Genomic DNA, 27,600 nt, shown 5'->3' with positions numbered 1-27,600 from the left:
CTGTCCTCTGAAATATTCTAGTTCCGTGGATCAGCCTGTCAGCACAGACACTTGGAGGTAGAAGATAACTACAGTGGTTCAGGTGTTTTTGCAATTACCAGTAAAGTATAGATAAATAAGGTTGGATGTTTTCTTCTGTTAAGCATCTCCTCTTTGGGAAGGCTGGCTGCAGTCTGCTCTACGTCATGGGGCTTTATGAAGCCAATGGTGACCGTGTTCCACCCCAGTCAGGCGATGAGCAGCAGTTACTTTTTCATGACACAGGCAAATACAGTTGAATTGTCAGTTCTGCTTAAAGATCATGATGTTCCTTTACATTATAACCAAGAATTCAAAGTGGACATGTGCTCCAGCAAGCTTGCTGTTGGCAAGGAATGTTTTACCTTATGTACAGCTGTTTTTTGCCACAAGAAGAGGCCAGGTCCCCAGGCTCTGCAGGAACGGTAGGTGTCATGCTGTTTTTTGCTCCCAGTGTGGACTACTTGCCTGTGACTTTAACCTGATTGTTTTCATATTTGTCTTTGATCTCCTCTGCTGTTTGCTCTAAGCAAGACTCCATGAGGCTGCACACTTACTGCAGGCACCAGGGGTGCAGAAAGAAACTTGAAATGGTGGAAATCCTGGGTAAGGCAGGTTTAGACTCATGTGGTCCTGGAAGTAAATGTTCCTTGAATGCTCCACTGTACAATGTTGCAGCTGTGGTCCTCAGTGAAAGAAAAATAAGGCATGTTTAAAGGACCTTTTTAATGCTATTTGAAATAAACAGATTTCTGTTTGTGTATATTGGTCTGGTAATGCTTTTGAGTTCTCTTTTTTTTCAGTACTTTACAGAAAAACGGAATGAGTTAGTCTGCTTTATCTGCCTGTATTCAATTGTCCCAGGATCACTGCATAAAAAAAGGATATTCCTAAGCTAGTTCTTGACTTGGATCGAGAAATGAGAAGAGGATCTTTAAAACCTGTCATGGCATACTCCCTCTGTGCTTCCAACCTGACTCAGCCTGTTGCAGCAAGTCACCTCTCAGATTGCTCACACCTGCAAACAGCAGGGTTCAAATGTGGCTCCTGGGACTGTCAGATTGAGTCTGTCCAGATCAAATTTGGAACCAAGAGAGAAAAATTGGGAGTAAGAAGCAAGTCCCTTTGGGTCTGCAAGCTTGTCTGGCTGAGCTCTTTGGGGTCCTGGCACTTGCTTGCTGTCTCCCACCACCCAGCACCTGGGAGACCAGGGCTCGACATGAGAGCCTCCGTGCCACTTCCAGCAAGATGAAAGAGCTTTGATGGCCCAGGCCAGAGGGAGCCCAGTGGAGCGGCTCCTGTCAGCACCAGGCCTGGTGGAGGATAATGGCATCAGTGCCAGGCATTGGAGAGAGAATGGCCAGGAGACCAAAGGCAAAGAAGAAGGTGCTGTGGGGGATGTAAGGGAGGAGCATCCCTTTGGAGTTAATATGTAGAACGCAGTTAGAAAAATCCTTGTTCCCTCATGGGAACAGCAGGATTTGTGCACCTCTGCAGGCTGCACCTGAATTTTGCTGTATTGCTGTGTAAGGCTGCTTGGTGTAACTTTAAAAATAGCATGCTACAACAGGTGGGCACAATTACAGGGCTGTTTCCCAAAATAGCAAGCAACTGTCAGTGTGCTTGGCAAGCAGGGTAAAACTTTCTTCACTTTTGCAGGATTCAGTTCTAAAATTTTCTACCGTAACTATGGGTGGTGACATGGGAAGCAGGATTTGAAATCAGGAGGCAGAAAGGAGGGAATAGTCTTAACAGCAGGGTTTTCTTGTCTCACCTCACCCCATGTCAGAAAAATGAGCTGCAATAAAGGAATAAAAGTTGTCAAGAAGGATATGTTTGTGTCTTTTTTTTTTTTTCTTTAAAATTAATCAGATTCAGAAGTTTCTTCTGACTAAAAGACCAGACTTCCAAGTTTTAACCTACTTGGTAGGATAGTGGCCATGACTTTCATACAGGTAATTTGAACCCTGATCTGTGTAAATGTCCAAGTTAACATACAGTATCACTGTAACTTCTTCCTGTATCAGGACTGCTTTTCCCCCAGATCTGCTTACAAGAACTCCTTTTGTGCATACAATTAGTACTAAATTCTGAAATTTGCCTTGACAAATGTCAGTTTAATCAAAATATTAGCTTATCAGAGCATCTGCAAATAAAATCTAATGTTAGCTGAATATTGTAATGCAGGAAATGTACTAATATTACTTGCCAAATGCATTTAGAACAGATGTCTGATGTAAAAGTAAAGTCAGTAAAAAGCAACAACTGTTCTGTCTTTTTAAGTGCAGTCTTCAGTGGTAACTATGTAAAATGACAAATCAAGCCATGGGGTCTATTGAAACTGTAAAATAAAAGAGTTGAGAAAACAAGAGAGTTTTCAGCTTTCTCCTGGAAAAGGAAGTCTGGCATGTTTGTTACCCAGAACAGGCTGCTGAATAGCTATTATTGAGCCTTTTCACTGGCAATTATTAGAACATAGGTTTGGAGCAAAAGTCCAAAAGGCTGGCATTTCTGCCTTTTTGAGAGAACAGTAAAGCAAAGTTGTGCTACCACAGTCAGTAGCACAGCCTTGCTTAAGCCAGGTGGTATTGGAACAACCTAAAGTAGTTAGATCCTCAGAGACTGCTTTTGCCAGAACGCTATTAATCTTTTTTTTTAACCAAGAGTAAACTCTATCCTAAGTATAGCCATGTAAATGTCTTTGTATGTGAGAACTTGTCCTCTGGTGAAATAATACTTAATTTTGCCAGGTCTTGTTTTAGGCAGCATGGGAAAATCTAATGACATCAAAACTTTTCTTTCTACTTGGCGCTTTCTTGTTTACAAGCAAGATGTTGAAAGTCCCATTTCAGTCAGCATGCTTTGGTGACTCTCTGCTGCAGGCAGAGAGCCAAACTAAGCGTGCTGAGCTGAGCATATGGTGGTACTTGTTCTGTTCCCACTGTGGGACTGGGCTGCTCACCAGGATGCCACAGCCCACTTCAGCTGTTGTGGCCTCAAAGCCAGGAAAATAAGCTGTCTTTTAGAGGGATGAAATTCATTAGGTTAACTGCTGCTGTGTTTTGTTTCCCTTTCTCCTACTAACACGTCATTTTTTCTTACTGCTTCATTTTTGCAGTATTTTGTATCTAGTGTGGAGTGCAATCCTCAAGCTTCTCCCCCGTCCATGTTTTTGTACCCATTTCAAGGTAGCACAGACTGGTGTGTGAGGATTTTCCTCCTTCCCAACAGACAGTTCTATTTTCCTACTAAAACAGAAGTGGCTTTGCATAGATTCATATGAAAACACAGCTATATGGTGCTTGGAAATTAAAGCATGCTGTCTAACAGTAGTGACCTCAGGTCTTCACTAGGGCTGAGGGCCCTGTTGTGATAAGAAGCTTGTATAAACACTTCTACAAACATACTTCGACCAAGTTGTCATGATTTTTAAGAGCAGAAAGTGCAGCAGCAATTGCTTATCTTTTTCTTTCTTTTATTTTGTAAAGCTCACAGAAGAAATGGAATCTACTTCAGCAATGAAAGGTGATCAAAGTCTGCTTTCTTATATATGTGGCCCCTTGGTGTATTTCATTACTTGGTCTTTCAATTGCCAGATGTGCAGACAGATGTACCTTTGCAAATCTTCATGTAACATGCAAAGGGGGAACAAAAATGAGCCCTCAAGGGAAACTAGCTGTCATCTGGGCTTGTGCATCTGTGTAGAAAATATGCTACTTTGAAAGTACAGTAGGTCCTTCAGCTTGGATTAGGTGTGGAGTTCAGGTTTGGTTTTAATAGAAAAACTTAAAAAGTCATAATAATAAATTGCAGACTTTCTAATTTATTTCTAAAATTATCTCTGGAATGTGAAAACAGAACAAAAAAAAATCTTCACTCTAGGACAGCACACCTGTTAGTTTTCTGAAGAACAGCATGATGTGCTAAGAGATTAAAAAGAGCAGAGATCAGTAGCTTTCTTCAAAGGCCACAATTACATTTTCATAAAAGCACTTCTTTCTTGGTGTGGTTAGTTGGAACATTTATCTGAACAGTCAGATTGTCTTAGATCTATCTTCTATATTTTTGGCATTCTTGGCTCTTAGATGGAATAGCCCTGTGGGTGAAGTTGCCCTGTAGCTGTAATTTCTTGAATACAGCTGCACTTGCTTGGTGCTGGCATACTCTGGGTATTATTTGCATGGTAAAAACAAGCTGCCCAGTTCCCAGGCTGTCTTGATAGATGCAGGATTTCTTCTTAGCTAGAGTTCCAAAAACATACCCATCCAGGCAGCTTATGTTCCAGGTGGTTTATCTTCCTCTTCAGTACTAGTAATATTACTGCTAGTAATCACATATTAACTCTCAACTCCAGGTCCACATTGACACAAAATCTTGGAGCAAAATTTAGCCATGGTATAGCCCATAAAACCTTTAAATCTGGTGTTTGAGAAAGTACAGAAATCAAGGTGTCTGATGACTTGTAGTTCTATTCCATTAACTGGTTTTCACAATTCTAATGAGGTTGAATTTGCAAATCTGTTGCAGGAGCTTTTTAAGCAAATGGTGTATTCGATAGTATGTTTCCCTTAAATATATGCATCCCTACTGAATATAGAAACAGTTATCTTTAAGAACAGATCTTACTGTCTTTTTTTTGGTATCCATGTTCTGTTCCGTTGAAGAAGGTAAAGAGGAAGGGAAAATTCTGTCTGCAAACTGTTAGGGCAGCACCCTGCAGAGATCAACACAGCAAAGATGTGTGTGGCTTCATTATTCTATAGCAACAGGTGTGTTGGCTTAGCGCAGTATAACTCTCGCATGCTTTCTCCACTTCAATTATACCTCTTCCTGGAGCTGGCAACTGCAGCAGAGATCAGCCTTCTCCCCTGCTGAACTGAGCCTCAGTAATTTGTTACTCCATATGGTTGAGGTCTACAGCCTGACCAGAAGCTCAGCGCCTTACACAGGGGAGTGGGAAGTAAGAAGGGTATGTATCCCCGGTTAGGTTTTGAACTCCTGGCATCCTTCCATACTTGATAAGGTCCCAGTCCGTGCTCATGTCTTCACTCCTGAGTGAGCAGGATTCACATTAATCCTTCTGTGACTCCAGTAGGAGCACCTAGCCTGCGAAGAAGCCTGAGAGCTGCAGGGAGATCAGGTTACTGCAGCAAGTGACTGTCTTGAACTAGAGTGCTGTAGTCTCTGTCTTACCTGACTTGGCCTTTCAGGGCTATTGCTCCTCATTTAAGGTTGTATACAGAGGGAGGATGTGAATTAGGGGCAGCTCTCAAAGTAAATTATGCAATGGTGTTTTTGAGACTGTGGTGTATCAGTAACAGTTGTATTCTTCCCCTCTTCCCTTTCCACCCTTTCCATGTTCTTTTTGAAGTTGGCATTTAAACATTTGAGGTAGTTGGAGAAAAAGTGTAGGTATGTGTGAAGGAGAGCTGGGAAGAGACTTGTTCTAATTTTGAGTCCTTCTAAATGTCACCAGTGATTCTGCCCAACAGGAGAAAATATGTGTATATACCATGGGAAAATTTGGCACTGCTTTATTTTAATTGCAGAAAACATACAGAAAATATCCTGTTCTGCTATTTTAAAATGCTATAAATTGTGTGGCTTCCTGTGATGTCATATGTGTCATTGTTTAATGTGAGGTAGGGGGTGGGAAAGGTAGGTGATGTACTTTCTGCACAAATTAACTTCAGCAAAGTAATGGTTTGACCTTCATCCACAGGAAAGGAAGAGATAGGAAAGCTGTGTTTTTAATGCTTGGAAAAGTAAGGAAGAATCATAAAAGCAGGAAAGGGAAAATACTTTTTAACACATGATCTCATTGTTACTTTTTTCACTGGTAATTTATTAGCCCAGCAAATGTTGACTATGACAGTTAAATAGGGCTTAGCCTCACTGCAAAAGGACTGTGAGGTTTAACAGAATGAGCTTATTTCTGAGAGATCCTAATATTCAGAGAGATTGGGTTTGACGTGCCACGTTGTGAATGAGGGGTTTTGCGATCCTCCCTGAATGTTGAGTAACTTTTATTTTAATATTTTTTCTCTGTTTTTTTTCCTAGTGACATATAAAAATGAATGGCTACATTGGAGGCAAGGGACAGTCTGCACAGCCAAGGGAGATGCAGCTTCTCCTTGGGTGTTTTGCAATTGAGAACTTCTGTAGGATGGCAGATGGTTTGGATGTTTTGTTTCAGAAAATGTTGTAATTACAAACTTCATATATTCCTTGTAAAGTGGGGTTAGTTAAAATTTTCACATCTAAATAAATCCACTTAGGCTGACACCTCCCTCAAATACTTGAGATCTGTTGGAATCTCAGTGAAGCCGCTCTAAGAAGTGAGACATGAGACATCAGAATAAATCTTTAAAACCTGCTCCTGACTTTTAACAGGCAGCCTTAATTTCAGTAGTGAGGGATTTGTTTGGTTTTTTTTTCCCTCAGTATATGTTCAATGAAGATTTCTGGGATCAGGTTTTACATGCATTAATGCCACTAGTGGGCAAAAATCAAGTGGCTTAATTTCTCTCTTAGGCATATGCTGGGAAAAAAAAGGGTAAGGCAAACCTGCCTTTTTTGTTGTTAATCTATGACTTCCTTTAGGAATAAAGGGCAGGTTTAATGTGGCAACTTTTTGTATCCATTTTAAACATAGATCTAGACCTCAGGCCTGGTGCACTGAGCAGTGTCCTGGCACTGTCAGACTCCAGGACACTCACATAAATATCTGAATGCTTTTGGACAAGTAAAGATGCCCCATTGTCTTGGAAGAAGCTGTTTTGACAAGATGTAGCAGCAGATGTCTGGGAAACACCTTTCTTAATCTGAGTGATGATTATGTCTGTATAGCATGGTTCTGAATACATGCTCCTCTTCTGTGTGCCCACCATGTGTTGAGGACAGGGCAGGGGCCTGGCTTGCTTCCACAGGTTTTTGTGGATTTTTGGCACCCTGTCTTGAAGGCAGACTATCCCAGGGGGTTTCTTCCGGTTGCCCTTAGCCACAGAGCTGGGAAATGAAGGTGCTGAAAGGAGGCAGGTGTGGAAAGGAGTAACTTCATTATTTCATTTCTGCTACTTTGTGCATGGATCTCCCTCTCCCCAAAATCTCAATCTATAACAAGCCTAGATTTTAGTCCTTTGAGTTGCTTGGACTTTGCTGTGAAACATTCAAGGATAGAAGCTGAGGCACTGGAAAAAGAGCTGATTCTTTTATCTTAGTGTATCTGGTATCATGTTTGTATTCCAAGTTAAAGAGAGAGCTTTGTTTCTCTGCTGGTGAGGAGGCTTTTGGAGTGTGGTGAGACTAGACTAGTAGTTTCTGATGTGTGTTTCTCTGATCCCACAGTAGTATATGGTTGGAGCTCAATTGCTGTTCAGTTGGGTTTTTTGAACTACGTAATTTTGTTTAAATTGTACATTTTGTAAACTGACTTGAAGAATTAATAACTGTTTTAATACTAACTTGTAAGAACATAGTCCATGTTAAAAATAAAATTACAGCTGTTGGGACCAGCCTGAGTTCAAGGCCTATTAGTATTGTCTTCAGGAAAAAATATGTGTCCTTATTAGCAAGGGTTTGGGTTACAGGCCATTACGTGATTAGCAGAATCACAACTGCAGCAGAATGAACTGCATGTCAGCATCGTAGTGTGCTTACTTCCCAGCATTTCTGTGTGCAAATAAAACTAGACTGCAGAACTATGGTTTGTTCTTGGCTCTTCTTCCCTGGCCTTCTGTGAAAACAAGCTCCCATCTGGCAAACCAGGTAGCTAGCACAATTGCTATGAATTCAGGCTATGCAGTAACTGGATATAAGGAAAAGAATTCTTGCTTAGACAAACACTCCTAGATTTGATTACCTTGTTTTTAAGGCAGATGTGAATATGCCCTAGAGGAGGAAGAATGTGTTTTTTTTTCCCCTGTATAACCTAGTCCTTCAGAACTGAGTGTCTAATGCTGTGCCTTTTCTCTTTTTCCCTTTCCAGTCCTTCCTCCAGTGCTGGTTCCAAGGCACAGTGAGTACAACCCTCAGCACAGCCTCTTGGCCCAGTTCCGCAACCTGGGACAAAACGAGCCCCACATGCCGCACAACGCTACTTTCCCGGACTCTTTTCAGCAACCCAGTAATCATCCGTTCCCCCACTCGCCCAATAGCAGCTATCCAAACTCACCTGGAAGCAGCAGCAGCACCTACCCACATTCTCCAGCCAGCTCAGACCCTGGAAGTCCTTTCCAAATGCCAGGTACAGTCAACTTCGGTTCTCCTTCAGAAGGAAGAAGGTGGTTGGCCATCTCTGGTATTGTGATTTTTTTTGTTTAATAATAGCAAATTATCAGCCAACAGTTGTGTTCAATAGTGAGCTGAGAGATGCAAGGTAATAATGACTAAGTAAGTGCTTTCTAAGTATTTTAATATCGTGACACAATTAAAACATTACAGTAAAACTTACGGGACGGGGGAGAGATTCAGAATGTTGGGGACCAGTTGAACAATTTAGCCCACAAAACATAGTGTTTAATGAACAAGAAGTGTAATGCTAGAGAGAATCGTTGCTTAGGAAAGAGATCATCATAAATTTGGCACAAGGCTTTATTTCTGCTGAAGAAGGATGTTTCTCAAGGGCATCATGCTGTTGCTACTTGAGAAAAGTTCTTCACATAAATGTAATTTCAAGAAACAAATACACTTCAACTGAAAACCAGGTCTTTAAGGCCCTGGGAAGAAATCTTCAGGCTGTTTTACTTCCTAAATTCAAAGAAGTAACAATCTTTCTTTGTTGACTGATGTCCATAGAAAATTCTGTGAAGCTGTCTTTTTTTAGTCTTTGTGCGTGGGTGGGTTAAAGTATTACAGAAGCAGTCTGAGAGAGATTTCTTTATCAAAATGCTAGGAGAAGGATGCCATACAAATACTTAACTGATGTTCTGTTTGCATGTTTTATTCGAGGGCTGAGGGAAGGTGTGTGTAATCAAGGCGACAGACCTGTGAAAATCTGTTTCCTATTACATGAAGTTAACATCCTTAGATGTCTGCTGCTGATAGTTGTTTCTCTTTAAAATTTTTCTCTTGTGAGTGGAGACTACTGAATTTGCAGAGGCAGGAGGGAAGGAAAGTTTGTGTTGGCTTTCTAACAAATGTGAAAAGTTGTTGCAAAATCAGCTGCCTTTCCTTCCTTTCTTTCTTAATATGATTGGTGTGGTTGGGGCTCATCCAGCAGAGATAAAGGCTTCTCTAAGAAGGTCTTCCTGAGCACTGGCTTGTAGAAGTTCTCTTGATCTTTTGAGGGTCTGTACTGCCTACATGCCCATAAAGACAAGTCAGCAGCTGCAGTGAAGAAATTGAATTAGGGGGGAGGTGAAGATACTGATGTCTTTGATGCTTAGCTCTGTACAATTGTTAGTCTTGTATTAGTAGGGAAGGAGGCTGAGTTTTGGCAAATACAAAAAAAAGGAGCAGCGCAGTTACCCAGAGATCTTGAAAACTTTCTAGATAGTGCCTGATTTGTTGCCTGTGGCCTTACAATTTTGTTTCCGTGCCTGTGAATCACTAACAGTATGTTTGAACACACACCAACATTTAAGGCTTAGTGAAGCCCAAGACTTAAACTCCAATGCAGGTTGTTAAGCTTTTAATGCAGCCTTGGTATCATCTCCATCTTTCTCTGCTGCTCATCATCCAATTGAGGGTATACACATAAGGGAATTAGCAAGGTACCTGCCAGCATTAGATGTAAAGCTCTCAACAGATTATCTGCTAAACAATAAGTAGTTAATAGATTTAAATGAAAACTAAAAAAATCCCACACAAAACCCCTGCCACCCCACAAAACCCAGTGCTTACATAGCAGTGATTCTCCTGCCTTTTGTTGATTGCTAATTTGATTTTCAGGGTTTTGGAGGCCCGTGTGATTATTTGCTGTGGTAGTTTGCCATCAATGTTCTCAGTAATGGAAGTTAATGTGGGGTGAGCAGCAGCCTTGTTTGCCAGAGATAGTACAGTGGTAATCTAATCTCCCTTTGCATGAACCTCTCTGCAGTTGATTTGGAGGAGAGTGTCCTCTGGTCTATTGGAAAATGGTGACATTGGCAACTTCCTGCAACTTCTAAGAAGCCATTTGGGAAGCTTTCCCAGAAGTGAATAGGCCACTGAAGAGCAACTTGAGTACCTGTCTGGGAAGCTTCAAATAGGGCAGTGTGTTAGTGAGTATAGTCATTGTGCATGGGCTGGTTTTATGCTAGTGATTCAATCCTGAACAGGTCAGTAAAACCAGTAAGAGACACTAAGATAAATTCCAGACCAGGGTGGCTACTTCTGTAGAATTTGGGTTCCTGAACACTACTGTTGCCAATGTAGGGAAATAGAGCTAACACTTTGCAATGACAATAATAAGGTCCTTGGATATATCTGGGATGTTTGCACACTTTTCTAATGAAAACATCTTGGCAACAGGAAAGTTCAAACTGGAAGTTTTCTGCTCTGACTTCTGTTCACATTTACCATATCTACTTCTGTCCTGGTGCTGAGACCTTTGCGCCTTAATGTCTATATGTCACTTTCAACCAAAAACTGTGGGTTGGAAACACAGCTGAGCTTTCTTTTGTGTCTTGGCAGGGGTGAAGTGACTTGTTTTTATTTCAGTTGTGCTTAATATGCACAGTAATTCTTTGCTTTCCTGATTCAAGGTCTGTGATTGCTTTCTCAGATTTCTGGTGGGTGGAAGTTTATAGCTGAGTCAGGCTGGAAGCATTTCCAGGCTTAAACTGTTTATGTAGGTATGTAACTATACTTTAAAGAGAGGAAGGACTCGTGTATCTCTGTCTTTTCTACATTTAGCTGATACACCACCTCCTGCTTACCTGCCTCCGGAAGATCAGATGACACACGATACTTCCCAGCCAATGGATACCAACATGATGGCACCTGCAATTCCCCCTGACATACACAGAGGAGGTAAAAACACTTCCTTCTTGTCTTTTGCTTTACTTCTTAAAAGTAAAGAATTTTCAGAGCTTACTTTTAATAACTGAGTTTCAGTTTTGGATGTGTGTTATGAAAATTTTTATCTTTATTAAAAAACAGTCGTAATTATTTCTGTTGCTGTAAGGGATGAAACAGTGAATCTGGAGATAAAAAATTGTAAATATTAATTTAGGACAAGTCGCTATCACATGACTCTTTGAAAATGTAAACTGTATGGGGCTTATTACTTCCTTACTCCCAACCAATTCAATGACCAAGGTCATTTTATGTTTTGTACCTGGAACTTCCACTAATCCCCAAACAGAAGGAATCCTATGATGCTGCACGTTTCTGCATGTGATGCTGAAACTACAGGTGTGCAAGGAAAGGAATCTCTTTCTGTCTTATGATTACATTGATTTATTGGGATAATGCAGTTAATACTCTATAAAGCCTGCTGAATTGTGGATGACAGTTGATATGGTCATGCATAACTCTCCAAGCAAAGATTAGATGGATGCTGATACTGTCAGTTATGTAAACTCTCAGAGATATTTTACATGGGCAGCTGGAGTATCTGTATTTTTATCTGTGAGACAGTAAATCTTATAAAATTGCCTTTTCTTACTAAGTTTTTATCCTGAATTCCAAACTTCAGTATGCTGTGCTTTTAACAATTTACCCTTCTGGTCATAAGGGCATTGGAGGGTTGTGGGTTTGGTTTTGGTTTTTTTTTTTTGTATTTTGTGTTGTTCCATGCTATCTTCCCATTTTTGTTCCATCTTTGCGTCATGCAGTGATGGTACTTGGTTCAGAATTCAGAGCTGTTGGCCTGTGGTGTGGCATTGCCATAGACTTCAAAATTTGTATTAAAACCCTGTTGCTTTATGTGCTATCACACAGATATCGTTTACACATTGCTTTTTAAAGCCTTTGCAGCCAACCATGACTGCTGACTAAAGGGTTTAGTGCATTTATCACATGATCACAAGTATATGAAAAATTTAATTGTTGTTTGATTTTTTTTTTTTAATTTTTAGTTTTTCTTTTAACTTGCTTTGTTGTGAAGCTTAATGTCCGGTTTCAGGAAGTATATTTGCCCTCTTAGAACAATTTGGATAACTTTTGTATAAGCCTGTTTACTCTTTGCATGGAGTGAGTTTTGCATGTGATAAAACCCATCTCTAGCATTTCCACTTTTCCTTGGCTCCTTACACTCTATGTGTAGTCCTTGCTGGCCTGAAGTACATTTATCACCGTTTATGCCTAACTGCAGTCCTTTGCATGTTTGTCCCTTAAACAAAATATACAAGTACTGTAGAATTCCTCTAATACATGACAGTTGATGAAAAGGGTTTGCATTTTTCTTCTTGCTTTTTAACATTTCACCCTCTAAAAATAAAACCTGTGTCTATTAGCATTTTTCCCTCCTAGTAGTTTAGTAAATGGATTTTCATCTCTGTTCCGTCATTTAAACAAACTGACCAACCCTTACATCTCTGTGCCTTAATGTGTTTATTATTCATGTATTTCTGCTGGAATAGCGCTACTTTAAAAAAATCTGCTGCAGGTTGTACAAGAAGAGCTTTTACTGTGAATTTATTGCAGCATTTTAGTTGCAGACTTTTTAGAAGCATGTTCTTCATGGTGATTTGTTAGTCTTAGGAGATTTGATTTAATAAGCTGCATCCTGTCAATGAAGTTGGGTGATTTCCATTGCTGGCCCATGCTGGGAATAGAGAGACTGAACACACCTGCTCTGCATGACTTAAAGCAAATATAAGGAAGTTAGTATGAAATCTGTGTGAGAGAGATATGATTAATTCTGTAAGAACGGCCAGCTGGCAAGATTTCTTTCTGACTTTGAGAACTGGGACAAAGTTGCAGCTTTGATAATGTGATAATCTTCATGGGAATTAAAAGGGTAGCAACATCTTAGTGATAATTAATTAGTGGTAGGGGTTTTTTCTATTTTTTTTTTTTTTACAGTGACATGAAATTATAGACAATGCAAGGGTATCAGGAAAGATCAGCTCATTTCTACCAGGGTTTTAAGGAAGTTATTGGTCAGCAGTGCACGCTATGCTCAGAAGTTTGGCAGTGATAACACAGTGTGTTATCCTGCTCTTGATTGTTTGCCACCTTTGTATCTGCTGGGTTGGGGGGGGTCTTTTTGGTTTTTGTTTTGCATGTGTCAGAAAACTCATAGTGGTGCGATCTGTGAACAGAGGAAAATACGAACTCTAGTCTTAGTTTGCTGATTTCAGTAAAGATTTGGGGCTTGGAGAAGAAAATCTGTGGCCAGAGAAACAAGTTTTCCTATAATACCAATCTGGTTTACATTTTAGCACTTCAGCCTCTAGTTGGAACTTTAATCTCCAAACTATCTTCAGCATCAAGTCCAACTGTGCTAGGCTTAGCAGTGAAATAGTCTCTTTCATTTAAAGAAAACCACATAAAGCAACTGTATCCCTTTACTAGCCTCCTTTTATTTGGATGCAGTTTAGTAATTTGTAGCTGTATTTGTCACTTGAAAGAATGTGCACTGGGTGGAGATGTCCGAAGAAACCTATGCCATTGTTGGACACCCACAGGGAAAGAAACTCTTTGGTAGACCTTTGGTATCATCTGGAGAAATTGTTCCCTGTCCACAGTCTCAAGTGTTACCTCAAGACTTAATGTGTTTCTAGAGCTTGATGGGTGGAAGTTGTGAACCAGGAATTTCCTGTTGGCATTCTGCGTAATTCCCAGCTTCAGTGAGGAGCTGCTTGGTTTTAGGGTAGAAAACCATGTTCCAGGAAATCCTTGCTATTGCTCAACAAGTAGTTCTTTTGATGATGAACAGTTGCAGATTTTGGGTTTGGTAGCACTTGATGAATAAAAGATTCTAATTAAATAATGTCTTCCTCTATTTCATCAGCTCTTCAGCCCAGCATAATTGTTAGGATCCTGCACATTATACCCTTTTTCATCCTTCAGTCCCAAGCATTATCTATTCGTACTGAAAATGTGCTTCATGCGTGTTCTGCAGACAAATGTCTCTCTCTCTTGGTTTTTGAAGTCTCCTACCCTTCCCTCGAGAAGCTCAGGAGAAAGATTTGTGCACACCCTGAATGCTGAAAGATTGATCTGCCAGCTATATGTATTTAAGTTACCTTGCTATGCTTCTTGGTATCCAATGTTATAAATGGTCTTTTGTGCAATGGTGTGATGTTGTTTCTCTCTGACACTATGCAACTTGCTGAGGAAACTTGGAAGGAAAAAAGGGGCTTATAAAAGGTGGAAACAAGGACAGGCGGCCTGGGAAGAATAGAGGGATGTTGTCTGGGAATCTAGGAACCAGGTTAGGAAAGCTAAGGCCCAGTTAGAATTAAACTTGGCTAAGAATGTGAAAGATAACAGGAAGGGATTCTACAGTTACGTTGCAAATAAAAGACAGACTAGGGACAGCATAGGCCCCCTCCAGAAGCTATCGGGAGAACTGGCTACCCTGGATTTGGAGAAGGCTGAGCTTCTTACTGACTTCGATCTTCACTCTCAAATGCTCTGAGCACGCCACTGAAGTCTTGAAAGGCAAATGCAGAAACTGTGAGAATGAAGACCCTAGGCCCACTGTAGGAGAGGAGCTGGTTCAAGACCATCTTAAGAAGCTGAACATACACAAGTCCATGGGACCTGATGAAATCCATCTGCAGGTCCTGAAGGAGCTGGCAAATGAAATTGCTAAGCCACTGTCCATCATATTTGAAAAATCATGGCAATCAGGTGAAGTTCCCAGTGACTGGAAAAAGGGAAATATAACCCCCATTTTCAAGAAGGGGAAAATGGATGACCCAGGGAATTACAGACCAGTCAGTCTCACCTCTGTGCCTGGCAAAACCTTGGAGCAGATTCTCCTGGAAGGCATGCTAAAGCACATGAAAAACAACAAGGTGCTTGGTGACAGCCAGCATGGCTTCACTAAGGGAAATCCTGTCTGACCAATTTGGTGGCCTTCTATGATGGGGCTACAGAACTGATGGACAGCGGTAGAGCAGTTGATATCACCTACCTGGATTTGTGCAAAGTGTTCGACACTGTCCCACACGACATCCTTGTCTCTAAATTGGAGAGACATCAATTTGATAGGAGGACCACTAGGTGGATAAAGAACTGGCTGGATGGTCACATGCAAAGAGTTGTGGTCAATGGCAAAATGTCCAGCTGGAGACCAGTAACGAGTGGTGTCCCTCAGGGATCGGTGTTGGGACAGGTCTTTGTTGATGAGAAACTTAACATGAGCCGGCTTCAGTGTGGGTTCGCAGCCCAGAAAGCCAACCACATCCTGGCCTGCATCAAAGGAGCGTGACCAGCAGGTCGAAGGAGGTGCCCCTCTCCTGCCCCTCTCCTCTGCTCTTGTGAGACCTCACCTGGAGTATTGTGTGCAGTTCTGGTGTCCTCAACATAAAAAGGACATGGAACTGTTGGAACAAGTGCAGAGGAGGGCCATGAGGATGATCAGGGGACTGGATCAACTCTTGTATGAAGATAGGCTGAGAAAGCTGGGACTGTTCAGCCTGTAGAAGAGAAGGCTGCATGGAGACATCATAGCAGCCTTCCAGGATCTGAAGGGGGGCTATAGGGATGCTGGGGAGGGACTCTAGCAATAGGACAAGGGGTAACGGGTTAAACGGGTTAAAACAGGAGATCTTTAGATTGGAGGTAAGGAAGGAATTCTTTACTGTAAAGGTGGTGAGGCAGTGGAATGGGTTGCCCAGGGAAGTTGTGAATGCTACAGCCCTGACAGTGTTCAAGGCCATGTTGGGCAGAGCCTTGAGTGACATGGTTTAGTGTGAGATGTCCCTGCCCATGGCATGGAGATTGGAACTTGATGATCTTAAGGTCCTTTCCAACCCTAACTATTCTATGATTCTATGAACTTTGCAGTAAGCACTGAGGTGGTAATTTGGTAGCTGTTTAAAATAAAGTAGAAGTTCATTTACTAGATTAGAAAGGAAGCTGAGTTACATAATCACAGCATTTTCTGCTGTTCAGGGCCGCATCATAATGTGGTGTAGAAAACTGAGCAGGGATACTGGGGCCCTGTTTTTTGTGTGCCCATGAGCTTCCTGCACTTTTCTGTTGATACTTCATGCCAACCCTTGTCTTTTGTGAGTATTGTGCAGGTAAAGGTATGGTGAAATATTCTGTTATATGTCTGTGGCTACGAAAAGTTCAAATATAATTGATAATACAAAAGCCTTCATTTAGCTGCAGTTGCTTATCCAGCTCATCTTTCAGTGATCTGCAGCCGAAATCTGAAGCTTTGTTAATCTTTACAACCTGAGCCTGTATTCCAGTGCCATTAGATTGTAACATTTTCTGTCGTTGCTTTACAGATGTTCAGGCAGTTGCTTATGAAGAGCCAAAGCATTGGTGCTCCATTGTCTACTATGAGCTGAATAATCGTGTTGGGGAGGCGTTCCATGCTTCTTCCACCAGTGTCCTGGTGGATGGCTTTACTGATCCTTCCAACAACAAGAACCGATTTTGTCTGGGACTGCTCTCGAATGTTAACCGCAACTCCACCATTGAGAATACAAGGCGGCATATTGGCAAAGGTAAGGTTTGGATCTTTCCATCTGTTTTTGGGTTTGGGAGAGGGTGGGCATTTCCCCTAGACATGTGACAGCCTAGGTCACTTGTCTCAAGATGAAACTGGTCTTCCCAAGTACATGGACTAAGTGCTTTTGTTGGTAAGTATATAATTTTCTGGCCAGTTCTTATGAGCAAAGTATTGTTCTTACCTGGTGTGTAATTACAGGAACCTTTTACACTTAATCAGTTTTTAATTGCCAGAAGGCTTATGGTCTTAATTAGAAGGAGAGCTTAAGGAAGTTTGTCTAATTAAATGTCTTGACTTACCTTGATTATTGGTGTATATTGTAACTTCTAGTTCTTGGCGTGAGATCTTCAGCTAGCCCTAGTTCCAACATAAATTAACTATCCTAACACGCATTTAGAGAAACAAACTGATAAAACAGTTTTTCCAGTGCATTTTTCTCAGGATGGTGATTCTTTCAGTGAGAATTTTGTGCTTCCTTTCTATGGCTGTGACAGTGTTCCATGTATGAGAAAAGTTTCTGGGTTAATACAGTTTTATAAGAACTTGCCATACAAATGACACACAAAGCTTGACATTGCCTTCTGCAATGGAGCATTCCTGTGATACATTTTTTAAGGTGTTTACACTAGTAGTAAACTCTAAATCTCCTGAGACAGTTGAAGGTTCAGCGTGCCCTAGGCAGTGAGGTGTGTTGTTGAGCATGTCCCAGGCAGTGGGATGTATTCTTGTAAGTGCCAATTAATGAAGTATCTTCCTCCTTCTTAGAGGAGGAAAGAATTGAAACTGAAGAGAACTGTTGGGTCTTCCAAGTTTGAGCCCTTGATCTGGAGAGCTTTACTGTACATGAGGACTTGTGCAGCTCTCATGCAGTACACCAGACCTGTGTTATGCCACTCAAGTCCTAATATTTCTTTCTTCTTTTTCTCCCCATCCATCTTAGCAAGTATCAGGATATTTATTTAACACCTCATTCATTTTCCTGTTAAAAATAACCCAGCTGCAAGCAGAGTTCTGCCTATGTACTGAAGCAGAGTGTGGAAGAGACACACTTGAATAAGTAAATGTATGCAGCTAATGATGATGTAGAACTGTTAGTCTTTGAGGAAGGAGGGAGGAGTAAATCCCAAACTTGAAGACATAGGCGTAAATGTTATTGCAGATCAGGTGGAAGTATATATGTACTCACACAAGTACACGCATAGTAAGTGGTAAAATCTTACATGATGGAGCACATCATGTAAGACTGGACCTTGGTTTAGTTTTTAAATTCTGTCTGTTCACTTCTCTGACTTGTGACATTGTGGGAGGTTAAAGATCTAACTAGCAAATAGTCCATTTTTGAATGTGAAAGGCAAATTTTCTTGCTTTCTCAAAGCCTTCGGAACTGAGTCCTATTGACAGCAAATCTCCACAAAGGTTCCATATATGTTGCTCTTCTGGGGCTTGCTGCCATCAGTGGCAGGTGAGGGAGCAGACAGTAGAAGGGGAAGGGCCTATAAGATTTGTGTATATGCCTATTTGGTGGCTAAATCTGAGGAATGTAAAGGCCAGACTTTTTCCCCAGTTTTCTAGAATTAAACCAAGCTGAAAAAACTCATGCTACCCAAAATAGCATTGAGGACATTTCCAGAGAGAATCCAGCTTGGGGCTGGTTTAGTATCTACAGATTATGCAGTAGGTTGCTGCTCTCTCCACCTGCATTCCCAATTATTGTTTTATATAAATATAATGGGAAAAAGTTCAGGTGGTCAAGCCATCCAGTGTACTGCATCAAAACTACTGCTTGTTCATTTCTGTTGAATATACAACATGTTAAAATGCAGGAATTGCCGATTCTCCTTACATATACATGCATACACACCCTCTTTTCAAGTTGTCTGCTGATAAAACAAAAGTAAAGATGAAATTTAAAGACAGATGATGCCCATGGCAGGGGGGCTGGAACTAGATGACCTTTAAAGTCCCTTCCAGCCCAAACCGTTCTATGATTCTGTGGTCTGATATGCAATTGTTTATCTCTAAGCAGAAATATATCTCTGTTGAGGCAGAGCATTAAAAGTAGATACACAGTGTGAATTTGTCTAACCTCTTTATGTCAACCTTCTTCTCTCAGGTGTTCATCTCTATTATGTTGGTGGGGAAGTGTATGCTGAATGTCTTAGCGACAGCAGTATTTTTGTGCAAAGTCGCAACTGCAACTACCATCACGGGTTCCATCCCACAACGGTCTGCAAAATCCCCAGTGGCTGCAGTTTGAAGATTTTCAATAATCAAGAGTTTGCTCAGCTTTTGGCTCAGTCGGTGAACCATGGCTTTGAGACAGTGTATGAGCTTACAAAGATGTGCACGCTCCGTATGAGTTTTGTAAAGGTATGTGAAAATTTGCTTGAGATTATTTTGTAAGCAAAACACATTGTTTTTTCTTAATGACATGATTTTGAATGGACCAGTGTCTCCCTCAATTGACCTGTTAGTAAATTTGGAGTCTTAGGTACAGAATAATTATTGTTAAGTGTAAGACCATACAGATTGTCATGAAACAAAGTTGCCTTTCTGGACAAAAATCTGTCTTGATGCACATACTTTGAAAGCTTGAGGTGACTTGCAGAAGGTGTTCACATAAGTCTGTAGTCACTTGTGAATCATTTCTGTCATGTCTGTTGGCTGTTTTAATTTCCTTGAATTGCCACTTGTAAATTTTTAGTGTTTCAGTTGAATTCTTGCATTTAATACGTGTATAAATTGTATGTATGTAGAATTGTTTGCATAATTACTCTGGAATTATGGGGCTTGTCTTTTTAATTTGTGGGATATGGCAAGATACAGTACAAGTAAGTTTTGAAAAGAATTGAGTCATTATTATGTGACCTGAAAGTGGAAAAAACACCAATTCATTATGTAGCATCATCTTTTGTCCCTTTTTTTGTCCATTGTTACTGTCCACGCCATCTCCTGCTCTTTAAGAGGCCCATTGGAACTTCATGCTCCTGTTCCTGGGGATAGTGTTTTTGGATACTTGAGCTGGGACTGCATTGTATGCCATTACAGTTGTGGAAGTGTAGATAGAATAGCCCTCTAAATCGGTCTTGACCAGCAGCTGCCAAATATATATAACTTTCAACTCCCAAAATATACAGAACTTTCTATTTTAGGGGGGCATGCAAGGTCAAGATTAGTGATGTGGCTGTGTCAGCATAGGCAGTGATATAAAAGGGCTGGTCACATATGTAAAAGTAGTCAAATGAAGATGGTAATACGCTGAAGTGTTCTGCTTGACAGGAGGATAAAAATTTTCAGATCTGTTAGGACAGGGGTTCCTAAAACAGAGTGAATTGTTTAGAGCTCTACATCCTTAAGAGTTGTGTGGCAGTGTTGCCTGAACAGTTGCATAGGACTTTGTGTGTGTTGGATGTTGTGCTGCACAGTTTAGAGCTGCTGACACCTGTGTTGGAGTTGGGGAATTCCTTCATTAGAGGTTAAAGCAGAGCAGAGCAAAGTGTACCTGTGGCTGTTTTAGTCTTGTCTCCAGACCTACCCCCAAAACGTTTCACTTAAAAAAAGATTTTGCATGCTGTTTAAATATCTGCTCATATCTGTGGTAATTACTGCAACTGAATCAGGTATGAGCTGAAACAAGACCTGTTTTCTCTTAATTTGAAGAAATAGCCTACTGGGGAATGATCATGCACTCTATCTCCAAAGAGAAATATTTCTCATTTATCTCTCTGTTTATCATGTCCATTCTGCGAATAATGCTTTGGTTCTTGTCAGACAGATGCCTCACCCCCACTTCCATGGTGTCAGTTTATGACCCCTTTTTTTAATTTACTGATCTGTTTGGCAGCATTACCCCCCTAGTTTGTTCTGGTTTTGGTCCTGGCAGAGAAGACTTGATTATCCTCCTCCTCAGAGGCTTTACTGGGACATCATGCAGCTGGCAGTGAGATATGGAGAAATTTTGCACTGCCACAGGTTATGTCTTCAAGAATTCAAGACTTCCATTCTATGAGATGAAAAGATCTCAAAATGACACTTCCTCCAAATTTAATTATTTAAAAAAGAACGAACCCTTCAGATTTGTTTGTTGAAATGTGTTAATAGTTGGTGCCTGAAGGGTATTATGCTACTCTGCTGATAATGACTGTTAAAGCTAGATTATTTTGGTAAGAAGGAGGATGATTGAAGTATGCTTGTAGCATGTTTGATATTATAAAATAAGATGATAATTTTCCTTTCCCTGCTTACTACCATTCTGTTTACAGGGTTGGGGAGCTGAATATCATCGCCAAGATGTGACAAGCACTCCATGCTGGATAGAGATACATCTTCATGGTCCCCTTCAGTGGCTGGATAAAGTACTTACTCAGATGGGCTCTCCTCATAATCCTATTTCTTCAGTGTCTTAAAAGGTCCCAAGCTCCTGCCTTTTGGAAACAATTGAGCCTTGCGTATACTTGAAAGATGTATGAGTCAGACACACACATTTTTATTCCCCCTCTCTTCTCACCCCAAACTGGCAACAGCTGAATAAGAGCCATGAAAAGACTTGACTTCTGTGACCAACTGTTGGATTCAGAAAAAAAAAAAAATCCCTTTGACATACTGTTCCTATCAAGAATTTTAGCTTACATTGTAATGTACTCTTGCAAAGTTGATTTGCGGGGCTTAGTGGAACGGGGATGACCGAGCCAAAACCACAATCTGTCAGACCAATCTCCAGAAAGATCTTCCAGTAGCTGGCATTGTGAGATTCTCTTTCAATTTCCTGTTGTTATCCCCTTGTCCTCTGGCGTGATGTTGGTGAAGCCTGCTCTTTGCAGGCTCTCTGCAGTACATTTTAAAACCATTTGTCTCAGCTGATGGTTGCTTTTCTCTCTAAAAGAAAAAAAAAAAAAAAACAACTCATAAGGTTTAATCTCAGTAACTGTGTAATAACCTTTGAAACTGTGTCCTGACCATACTGCTGTAAGAATGTTAGGTATGTTTTTTGCTAAATGTATGTACGGTGTATTTGAAAGTTTAGAAATTAACTAGATTTAGACCATAAAGGAATTAGGAATATTTGAAGGGGGGGGAGGTGGCAGTGGGAAGGCAAAATGACAACTGAAATGTAGGATATATTGTAAACATAGCTTGTTAGTTTAAACTAAGGTCTGAGTTTTGCTGTGCATTTCATTTTTATAATGGCTTCATCTTGTTAATTCTAACTAATTTTGCCTCTTCATTTCCCCCCCCAAAAATCATGCAGCTGGCTAATTCTTTTAACCATGAAGAGGGCAAAATGATTAATTCCTGCAGTTTGTGAGATGCAGCTCTATGTATTTCAAGACAAAATTGTATAGAGTGCTCTTAAACTATTGAGTGGTTTTATACAGTTTATGTAACAGAAGTAGGCTTTTAATTTTGTAAGATAATCTTATTTTGCCAAACCTAGTAACTGTTGATTGTTTGGAGGACTTAAAAATCCCTGTGTGGGTCTATTTCAAACTTTAAAGAAAACATATATTTTTAATTTTTTTTTTTTAATTTTTTTTTACTGCTTGGTTTATTTTCTTCTCATTGATCTTTTATATTCATGTAAGCTGTAGTACTTCAAGTACCTTTATTCCAAAACTGGTGGGTCCTCTTTACTGGAAGTTTTGAATAAAACCTGTTGTTACTGCTTACATTTGATTAAAACCTTGTCTTGTCCACTTCTTAGTAGACTCTTAACAAATAACATAAAGATACGGTCTTGGAGAAGGAACAACTAAAAATGAAGATATGCTGAGCTTAGACACTTACGATCAGTACAGGTTAGTAACCCTGCTAAACTCAGTATATGAGATAAATGGGTACTCTAAAGGGGTACTCTAGAGAAAGATTTGTTAGCCAGGAAAGATTAGAATGGTTGCAGTACCACTAAAGTATTCTGGCCACTTAATTAAATGTCTGTGAGTTTTCAACACACAATATTTGTATGAGAGGAGATTTTGCTGAGGTTGCATGGTCAGTGGGCTCTCACTGCTCCTTGCCATGGTTGTGGTGGAGAGCCTCCATGTTCCTTTTCCCATGCCTCTGCCTTTGCTCAGGGGAGGTGACGGAAGGACTGTCCCTACAGCTGCCAAGTGGCTGTCAAGTGCTGAATGATGGGAGTTTGAGAGAACTGGGGTTTGGTTAGAGATCCAGTGTCTGTGCCTGGCTATAATGGTCCATGCAGTGCTTGAGCATGAGGGAAGGCTGAAGAGCAGAGATGAATGTGTGTCCAGCCACATGTATGTATGTATGTTTATGTCACTGTACTGAGTAATAAATAGCCCTTTTGGGAAAGTCAGTCCCTGTTTTGTTGTTTTGTTTTTTTTTTATAAAGTTAATTCCTTTGCTTGGTTCAGTATACATACATACATTTTTTAAACTAACCCTCTTTTCTCTGCTGAAGGAGAAAAATGTCCATAATGTTCAAGTTCCTTTTTTAGGAGAACATGGTTAGTGACTTTTTTTGTATTTATAAGTTCCATGAACAGATCTATTTGTTTTTTTTTAATTCAGTTTAACACATCTTTTTCATAAAGAAGCATTCATAGCACAAATGTAAGTCTTAAACATAAGTAGAATTTAAAGATGACCAAAAAGAGAAAAAATGCTCTTTGCTGTTCAGTCACTGTCTTTGTTTTTTCCATTTTCAGCCCCTGCTACATTAACTTCCAGTTGTTCCCAGCCACTTTCCTTTCTTTAGCTGGAATGCAGCACTGAGGAAGTTACTTTTTTTTTATATCAATGCTGTAACTATCCATCATGCAAGTTTTAAGAGCATTTCTATTTGGATGGTTTCATATTTGGATGATTCTGTGCAGGTTTGAAATAGCTTTGGAGTAAGAAAAGACAGCTTTACACTGTTGCTGGTTTTGAATGCGAGTGTCTTCTACGTTTTAGGCTGTAATACCTCTCTGGTTTTCCTAAACAGGGATTAAAATTAGAAGATACTAGCTCTGCAGTGTCTCAGAAACCTTCAGTGGTAATATTTCTGATAATACTTTCCAGTCTTTGTAGCTGTTGATACTGTTGAAGTGTACATTCCAATTTCTTTCATTGTTACCCTGCTTTTTGTTTGTGGTGAGGAGGCATTAGATGTAAGGAAAAAGTGTGTCTTCATGTAATGGCACAGCTGCACAGTATTAAACCAGTTGATTGGATTGGAGTAGCACCTGAGACTGTGTGCTGGTTATGGCTGGGGTAGATTAGGTTAATTTTCTTCACAGTAGCTGGTATGGGGCTATGTTTTGGATTTGTGCTGAAAAAAGTACTGGTAACACAGGGATGTTTTTGTTGCTGCTGAGCAGGGCTTACACAGAGCCAAGGCCTTTTCTAACCCTCACCCCACCCCATGAGCAAGTAGGCGGGGGGTGCACAGGAAGCTGGGAGGAGACACAGCCAGGACAACTGACCCCAACTGACCAAAGGGATATTCTAGACTATATAGCATCATGCTCAGCATATAAAACTGGGGAAGAAGAAGGAAGCAGGAGTGCGCATTGGGAGTGATGGCATTTGTCTTTCCAAGTTACTATCAAATGTGATGGAGCCCTGCTTTCCTGGAGATGGTTGAAGACCTGCTTGTCAATGTGAAGTAGTGAATGAATTCCTTTTTTTGATCTGCTTGTGTGTGTGGCATTTGTTTTACCAGCTGAACTGTTTTTGTCTCAACCCACAAGTTTTTTCACTTAACTATTCCAATTTTCTCCCCCTTCCCTGCAGGGGGGAGTGAGCAAGCAGCTGTGTGGTGCTTAATTGCCAGCTGGCGTTAAACCACAGCAGACTAATAGCCAGAAAAATAGGAGGTAGGACAGAAGTTACCTTGGAGGAGGTAGCTGCTAGCCTGGTGCTTTTGTGAAGACTTTTGGAGTGCCTTGGATAAATTTTCTTACTGATTTTCTCCACTTTGTATAGTTGGAGTCAGAAAGGACTGAGAGAAGGACAAGACAGAAGGAAAAGTGTCTTGCTGACTTCTCACAAAGCAGAGAATTATGAGAGCTAGAAACTCAGTCTGCAGTGTCAGTTCTGTAACCAGGTGAGTTCCTGCTACCTATTTGGTTTTCTTTCCCCATAATGTCCTGGGTCTAGTCTTCTGAACAGCAGAGTTAAACACAAGACACTACTTCAGGTTGAAAACCCAACATGGTCCCTATTAGGAGAAACTGATAAGGTATGGATAAGTGCTTTAGAAAAAGAATTTGGGGAAAAGCAGGGAACATATGTGCAAACAAATACTTCCATGGAGCTAAATCTGTTTTGAAATCTGTGCTTTGGCTTTTAACTGCTGGAAAGAAAATAATTCTACCCAGGTGGAGATGGCTTTTTAACCATTTAAGTCTCTAGTGAATCTTTAAAAGACTTGTTGAAAGCTAAGAGAGCTAGTCATAGTTACTTGTGTGGTTTTAGGAAGATATGGAGAGAAATAATTAATGTTTTAACATATCGTGTATCTGAGTTCTGGACCTGATTTTATAATGCTCGCTAACTTTGTATTGCTGCCTAGTTTGATAAAGCTACTTTCTTATTTAATCGCTTTTCTTGCTACTGTAGGTATGTTTCCACAACTGCAGTTGTATTTTTTAGCCTCAGAGTGCAGTTCTGTGTTTGTTGTCAATTGAAGACAATAAATCAGTGCAGACATGTATGAAATTTATATGGTCCTTTTTTAGTGTGCTGTCCTGGGTTCAGCAGTAGCAGTCATTTTTCCCCTTCTTGGTAGCTGGTGCAGTGCAGTGTTTTGACTTTTGGCCTGGGAGCAGAACTGATAGCGATGTTTTGGTTTGGCCAAGGACTTTGTGAGCCTCATGCTCTGCCAGGGAGGAGGGGAAGCCAGGAGGAAGCAGAGACAGGACACCTGACCCAAACTGACCAAAGAGGTATTCCATACCACAGCACGTCATGCCCAGGATGTAACTGGGAGTCAGCCGGAAGGGCTGGGGGACTGCAGGGTTGGAGGAGGTATCGGTCGGAGCTTGGTCGGGCTTGGGGGGCGAGTTATCAGTCAGCTGGTGCTGAGGTGTTGTATTCTCTTCCCTTGTTATTTCCTTTATCATTATTATCATTGGTGGTAGCAGTAGTGATCTGTGTTACATCTTAGTTACTAAACTGTTCTTATCTCAACCTGTGGGAGTTGCATTCTTTTTGATTCTCCTCTCTGTCCCTCCGGGAGTAGGGGGAGGGAAAGAAGGGGGGGGGGGGGGGGTGTGAGTGAACGAATTACCTGTCTGGGTTTAAACCACGACATGTGCCTATCTCAATTTTTTCCTCTGTCTTGCCACACTAAACCTTTGAATTGACATTATGGAAGTTAGCTGTGTTTTGATGGTCTCTTTGTTAATTGCTGCTGGTTGGTTCTGTTCAGCACACTGTAGCCTCTTATTCTGCTCTTAAAATTCATGATTCATAACTGTGAACTGGCAGTCACGTTTTTCTGGATGTATGCCTAAATATACAACATAACTCTACCATCACCAGTCATGGCAGAGCAATGTATCTTTTACATGTATCATCTCACAGTTCATTTTCTTCAAATACATTTATAATTCTGTGCAGAAGAGAAGTGAAAGTGAAAGAAAGTGTCTTTACTCTGTCTCCTTCTGTCCTTGACTTAAACAGTTTGACCTGGGTACAAAGATGAGCAGGTCTGTTGCAATGAATGGACAAGATGGGTATCATTTTCAATCTGGTCTGATAAATGCTTTACAGTTAAAAATGACGTGGAAACTTGGTGTATGTTTACTTGTCATGTGCTGCTGAAGTCATCAACAGTAATGTCAAACAAACCCCCAGATTTTACTGAGTCTAAAACTCTGAATTTGATTCAGTCATTTTTCAGGAATACAAGAATTCTTATTCCAATGGGTGCAGATTCCTAGTTTTCTCTTGGAAACTGGTTTGTGATTTCCCCTTTTCATCCTGCTGCTAAGGTGTGAATTGAAAAATTGATACCATCTCTTCATGATTCTGCCAGCTCATCTGAGACTTTAAATCCATAAAGTTCAGATGAGGCTACTGTGGAGAGAGCATTTTGAAGAAATGAGCATCTTCATATGCTTCAGATGGTAAACAGGACTTAAGATCTCTCATTGCAGTGATAAAAACTCCCACTTACGACTGTCTATTGCAGTATATGTAAAATGAGCTATAATTGTATTACAGAGGGGATTCTGCCAAACGGGCTGTTCTTGCTCAAAGAGTTTGGTTTAAGTAGACAGGTCGCTTGCTTAGATGTGATAGTAACAACACAGTTTGCCTTTGTAAAGAATATTCTAATTTTCCCTTTGCAGCTTCTTCCTCCCCCCCCCCCCGCCATCCGTGTGACATGTAAAAACATTCCTTTATATGAAGATATGTTTTAGGCATTCTCCAGAAGCTATCGGGAGAACTGGCTTTGAAGAAGACTGAGGTTCTTAATGATTTCTTTGCCTCTCAGTCTTCACTGGCAACTGCTCTGACCACACCACCCAAGTCTTGGAAGGCAGATGCAGGGACTGTGAGAATGAAGACCTGAAGACCTTAGGCCTACTGTTGGAGAGGATCTGGTTCGAGACCATCTTAAGAACCTGAACATACACAAGTCCATGGGACCTGATGAAATCCATCTGCGGGTCCTGAAGGAGCTGGCAAATGAAGTTGCTAAGCCACTGGCCATCATATCTGAAAAATCATGGCAGTCAGGTGAAGTTCCTGATGACTGGCCAGTGTAGGCACGCAGACAGAGCAGATGAGAGGGGAGGCTGCAGTGCAGAGCTTGGAGTGTAGAGAGTGCCTGCGCTGGTCTTGGGAGGTGAGGGTGCACAATGGGCAGGGCTGCACACGGTGGTCCCTGGTGGAGGTCCTCCTGCAGCAGGTGGCCGAGCTGCGGGACACTGTCAATAGACTAAAAGATGTCAGGGAAGCTGAGAGGAAGCAAGACTGCTTGCTGCAGGCCCAAACTGTGCAGGGGCCTCAAGCGTCCCATGTATTTAGGGTAAAGAGCTGCTGATGAAAATTCGAAGGAAAGA

The 27,600-nt window shown here is 40.9% G+C and overlaps 1 protein-coding gene across 4 annotated transcripts in view; it reads left to right on the top strand.

The window, feature by feature from the left end:
• SMAD1 (SMAD family member 1) overlaps window positions 1-22,251 on the top strand; it is a 48,930-nt gene extending 26,679 nt beyond the window's left edge. For all 4 annotated transcript variants that reach the window (XM_061441581.1, XM_061441573.1, XM_061441553.1 and 1 more), the window contains exons 3-7: window positions 8,006-8,263; window positions 10,855-10,971; window positions 16,359-16,580; window positions 18,699-18,955; window positions 20,848-22,251. In XM_061441581.1, coding sequence (XP_061297565.1) covers window positions 8,006-8,263; window positions 10,855-10,971; window positions 16,359-16,580; window positions 18,699-18,955; window positions 20,848-20,991 — 998 coding nt within the window. In that variant the 3' untranslated portion in view covers window positions 20,992-22,251. The remainder of the gene's footprint in view (window positions 1-8,005; window positions 8,264-10,854; window positions 10,972-16,358; window positions 16,581-18,698; window positions 18,956-20,847) is intronic.
• The last annotated feature ends 5,349 nt before the right edge of the window (window positions 22,252-27,600 follow it).

This window comes from Pezoporus flaviventris, unplaced genomic scaffold (assembly GCF_033815535.1).
Source record: "Pezoporus flaviventris isolate CSIRO_AGI_PZ_B2104156 unplaced genomic scaffold, CSIRO_AGI_Pfla_v1 ptg000002l, whole genome shotgun sequence".
NCBI lineage: Eukaryota > Metazoa > Chordata > Aves > Psittaciformes > Psittacidae > Pezoporus > Pezoporus flaviventris.
This window is presented reverse-complemented; position numbering and strand designations above follow the sequence as displayed.